The following is a 5413-nucleotide window of genomic DNA, read 5'->3' on the forward strand; positions in this document are numbered from 1 at the left end:
ACCAATCAGAAAGGATATATGCACCCCTATGTTCATAGCAGCACAATTCACCATAGCTAAGATCTGGAAACAGCCTAAGTGCCCATCTGTAGATGAATGGATTAGAAAACTGTGGTACATGTACACGATGGAATACTATGCTGCTGTAAAAAAGAAGAACTCTTACCATTTGCAACAGCATGGATGGAACTGGAGAGCATTATGCTAAGTGAAATAAGCCAGTCAATGAAGGAAAAATATCACATGATCTCACTCATTTCTGGATAATAAAGACCATTATAAAGTTATGAACAAAAATAGATACAGAGGCAGAGCTGCCTCTAACAGACTGTCAAACTACAGCAGGAAGGCCGGGGAGGGTGGGAGGGCAGGAGGGGGGTGGGTAAGAGATCAACCAAAGGACTTGTATGCATGCATATAAGCATAACCAATGGACTTAAGACACTGGGGGGTAGGGGAGACCAGGGTTTTGTCAAGGGTGGGGGGAAAAAAGGAGACATAGGTAATACTCTTTGTAATACTTTAAGCAATAATAAAAAAAAAAGAAAAGAAAAAAAAAGATTGCTTTGGGTATGGACATTTTAATGATGTTGATTCTACCAATCCAAGAACATGGTATGTTCTTCCATCTGTTTATGTCTTCCTCTATCTCTTTTTTCAACATCCTGTAGTTTTCTGAGTAGAGGTCTTTTACCTTCTTAGTTAAATTTATTCCTAGGTAGCTTAATTTTTTTGGTGCGATAGTAAATGGGGTTGTTTTTTTAGTCTCTCTTTCTGCACATTCACTATTGGTGTATAGAAATGCCATAGATTTCTTGGCATTGATTTTGTATCCTGCTACATTGCTGAATTCATGTATTAAGTCTAGTAGTTTTTTGATGGAGTCTTTAGGGTTTTTTATGTATAATATCATGTCATCTGCAAATAAGGACAGTTTTACTTCTTCTTTTTCAATTTGGATGCCTTTTATTTCTTCTTCTTGTCTAATTGCAATGGCTAATACTTCCAGTACTATATTGTACAGGAGTGGTGAGAGTGGGAATCCCTATCTTGTTCCTGTTCTTAGGGGAAATGGTGTTGGTTTTTGTCCATTTAGTATGATGTTGGCTGTGGGTTTGTCATATATGGCTTATATTATGTTGAGGTATGATCCTTCTATTCCCACCTTCATGAGAGTTTTTATCAAAAATGGGTGTTGGATTTTGTCAAATGCTTTTTCTGCATCAATTGATATGATTATGTGGTTTTTGTCTTTCAATTTGTTTATGTGATGTATCACATATATTGATTTTCGGATATTGTACCATCCTTGCATCCCTGGGATAAATCCTACTTGGTCATGGTGTATGATCTTTCTGATGTACTGCTGGACCTGATTTGCTTGGGTTTTGTTGAGGATTTTGGCATCTATGTTCATGAGGGATATTGGCCTGTAATTCTCTTTCATTGTGTTGTCTTTACCTGGTTTTGGTATTAGGGCGATGCTGGCTTCATAGAATGAGCTTGGAAGTGTTCCTTCCTCTTGGATTTTCTGTAGTAGTCCGTGGAGGATAGGTTTTAGTTCTTCCTTGAATGTTTGGTAAAACTCCCCTGTGAATCTGTCTGGTCCTGGGCTTTTGTTTGCTGGAAGCTTTTTGATGACTGCTTCAATTTCTTCCATAGTTATTGGCCTGTTGAGATTTTTAGATTCTTCCTGATTGAATTTTGGAATGTTGTGTTTTTCTAGGAATATGTCCATTTCCTCCAGGTTGTCTAGTATGTTAGAGTAGAGTTGCTCATAGTATTTTCTAACAAACCTTTGTATTTCTGTGGGGTCTGTTGTTATTTCTCCTCTTTCATTTCTGATTTTTTTTATTTGGGTCCTCTCTCTTTGCTTCTTGGTGAGCCTGGCTAGAGGTTCATCAATCTTGTTTATCCTTTCAAAGAACCAGCTCTTTGTTTCATTGATTTTCTGTATTGTTTTTTTGGTCTCTATGTCATTTATTTCTGCTCTAGTCTTTATTATCTCCTTCCTTCTGTTCACTCTGGGGTTTTCTTGTTGCTCTCTTTCTAATTCTTTGAGTTGTAGAGTTAGATGATTTACTATCATTTTTCTTGTTTTTTGAGTAGGCCTGTAGAACTATAAACTTCCCTCTCAGGATTGCTTTCACTGTGTCCCATAGGTTTTGGATTGTTGTGTTTTCATTGTCACTAGTTTCCAGGATGTTTTTAATTTCTTCTTTGATCTCATTGGTAACCCAGTCAATATTTAATAACATGCTATTCTGCTTCCAAGTGTTTGAGTATTTTGGGTTGTTTTTATTGTAGTTTATTTCTAATATGCCATCGTGGTCTGAGAAGATGCTTGGTATGATTTCAATCTTCTTGAATTTGGGGAGACTTTGTTTGTGGCCCAATATGTGGTCTATGTTTGAATATGTCCCTTGAGCCCTTGAGAAGAATGTATATTCCGTGGCTTTGGGGTGAAGTGTTCTGAAGATGTCTATTAAGTCCATCTGATCTAGTGAGTCATTTAGGATTGCTGTTTCTTTGCTGATTGTTTGTCTAGAGGATTTATCCAGTGATGTCAGTGATGTATTAAAGTCCCTTACTACGATTGTATTATTGTCAATCTCTCCTTTGATATCTTCCAGGAATTTTTTTTATGTATTTGGGTGCTCCTGCATTGGGTGCATATATGTTTATCAGGGTTATATCTTCTTGTTGTATTGATCCCTTTAGTATTATGAAGTGGCCTTCCTTATCTCTTGTTATGGCCTTCACTTTGAGGTCTATTTTGTCCGATATAAGTATTCCTACCCCAGATTTTTTTTCATTTACATTTGCCTGAAAGATATTTTTCCATCCCTTCACTTTCAGTCTGTGTTAGTCCCTTCTTCTGAGGTGGGTCTCTTGTAGACAGCAAATATATGGGTCATATTTTTTATCCATTCAGCCACTCTATGTCTTTTGGTTGGAGCATTTAGTCCATTAACGTTTAAAGTTATTATTGAAAGGTACTTGTTTGTAGCCATTTCTTTTTTTGTGTGGCTGTTTTCTTTCTGAGCTTTTTTCTTCTTCTTTTTTACCAGTCCCTTTAGCATTTCTTGCATTGCTGGCTTGGTGGTGATAAACTCCCTTAGCCTTTTTTTGTCTGTGAAGCTTCTTATTTCCCCTTCAATTTTGAATGATAGCCTTGCTGGATAGAGTGGTCTTGGATTCAGTTCTTTGCTTTGCATCACTTTGTAAATTTGTGTCCATTCTTTTCTGGCCTGATGTGTTTCTGTTGAGAAATCATTTGATAATCTAATGGGAGATCCCTTGATTATAACTTTCCGTCTCTCTCTTGCAGCCTTTAAAATTCTCTGTTTGTCCTGAACATTTGCCATGGTAATTATGATGTGTCTTGGTGTGGGTCTTTTCGGGTTCACCTTGTTTGGGACTCTGTGGTTGTGTGATTTTTTTTCTTCCCCACCTCTGGGAAGTTTTCTGATATTATTTCTTCAAATAGGTTTTCTAACCTTTCTTCCTTTTTCTGTTGTTCTGGCACCCCTATTATTTTTCTGTTGTTTTGTTTCATGTTGTCCCATAGCTCCCTTAGGCTCTCCTCCTGTCTTTTAATTTTTTTCTCCAATTGCAGTTCAGTTTGGGTGTGTTTTGTTTCCCTGTCTTCTTTTTTTTTTATTATATGCTTTACATTGAGTGCCTCAGAAAATATAATTACAATGATTTCAAAATGCAATTCCTGGATTAAATAAATATCCCCTATAATTACCTTCAATCAATATTTAGAAATGTATGCAGACACTAAGTCAGCTAACAAATAAAATAAACAAAATAACTATTGAAACTACAAATCTCAGGGATGAGGAGCATGCTGATCAGTTAGTTCACTTTGCCACTGTTTTTTTTAAATACATGATTCACATTGTTTCAATCAAATATATCTCCACTCCAAGAGTTACATTAGACTGCTAATACTAAAACTTAAAGCTATGATCTTGTTACCTTAAAAAAAAATCAGTTTAATACAAAGAAATTCAGAAAGAAAATTTCAGGACTCTTGATCAGAGGCTTTCGCTACTTGTCCTACACTGGTGTACACAGGTTCAGGTAAGGCTAAGGAGAGAGTTTCTTATTGAAGACATGATCAAAGAAACAGGTGAACTAGGCAGTCTATAAACTAGCTAGCCATCAAGAAGTTACCAATAAAGGACTCATGTTAGTAACTAACCATGTTTAAAAAGCCTTAGCCAACGTTACAAAAACAAAACATTTATAGAATATTACTTATGAATGCAAACATAATTGATTTTTGCTTTCTACACATAATCATCTTCGAGATGCTAAAAATGAACTCCAACTGTGGTTCTATTGAGAAGCTGCAGGTGTACGTGAGATGATCTACTGATTTACCTTCTCAAAGTATTCTTTGGAAGCAGTTGGATGCGGCTTGATCGTAGGAGAATTTGGGGTCCAATTTGCTGGGCAGACTTCTCCATGGACTTCCACAAACTGGAATGCTTTCACCAGGCAGACGGTCTCTTCCACGCTTCGGCCCACCGGGAGATCATTGACACTCAAATGCTTGATGACTCCATTGGGGTCAATGATGAAGAGACCTCTTAGTGCAAGACCAGGACCTTCTAACAGCACACCGTAGTCTCGGGAAATCTGCTTAGTCAAATCTGACAACAGTGGGATGTTCATGTGGCCCAAACCGCCATTCTTCCTCGGGGTGTTGATCCAGGCAAGATGGCTGAAGTGGGAGTCCACAGAAACGGCGACAACGTCACAGTTCACATCGCGGAACTCATTGGCTTTGTCACTGAAAGCAACGATTTCTGTGGGACACACAAAGGTGAAATCCAGAGGATAGAAGAAGAGCACCAAATATTTCCCCTTAAAGTCATCAAGGCTTAGTTCTTTGAACTCTCCATTGACCATGGCTGTGCCCTTAAAATAGGGCGCGTGCTGGGTGACGGCGGGAGCGCGATACGAGGAGCTGGTGCTGAAGGCAAGTTTTGCTTGACTGGAAGCAGGCCATAATACATTGGTCAAGCCTGTCCTTCGAGAAGCAGCAGGCCTAACGGCTGCAGAGGCAGAGATGCCCCAAGGAATGGCACTCGCATGTCGGGCAACCGTGGCCCGGAGCAACCTTCCCACTGCGACTGCCATCTTCAGTGCACGCGGGAGCGGCGGGGAGCCTGTTTCCCTGTCTTCTAATTCGCTAATTCCATCCTCTGCTTCTCCTAGTCTACTGTTGAAACTTTCAATGGTGTTTTTTATTGAAGCTATATCACACTTCATTTCTTCTTGGTTCTTACTTAATTTATTGATTTTTTTCATCTCTTTCTTCTTGCTTCTTGCATAAGTTGTTGATTTTTTCCTCCATCTGGTTTATGCACTCTAGGACCCTGAATCTGAATTCTTT

The 5413-nt window shown here is 38.6% G+C and overlaps 1 protein-coding gene across 1 annotated transcript; it reads right to left on the reverse strand.

Moving 5' to 3' along the window:
• Nucleotides 1-3634: 3634 nt before the first annotated feature.
• On the reverse strand, nt 3635-5180 carry LOC132228289 (thioredoxin-dependent peroxide reductase, mitochondrial-like). Its single transcript, XM_059684453.1, has one exon. The coding sequence runs from the start codon at nt 5155-5157 to the stop codon at nt 4384-4386; it is 774 nt and encodes a 257-aa protein (XP_059540436.1). The 5' UTR covers nt 5158-5180; the 3' UTR covers nt 3635-4383.
• Nucleotides 5181-5413: the final 233 nt, after the last annotated feature.

The sequence above is a fragment of the Myotis daubentonii genome, chromosome 2 (genome assembly GCF_963259705.1).
Source record: "Myotis daubentonii chromosome 2, mMyoDau2.1, whole genome shotgun sequence".
NCBI lineage: Eukaryota > Metazoa > Chordata > Mammalia > Chiroptera > Vespertilionidae > Myotis > Myotis daubentonii.

Excerpts from the sequence above, each read along its gene's own strand:
- LOC132228289 (XM_059684453.1), bottom strand. The coding sequence starts at position 5,157 with ATGGCAGTCGCAGTGGGAAGGTTGCTCCGGGCCACGGTTGCCCGACAT.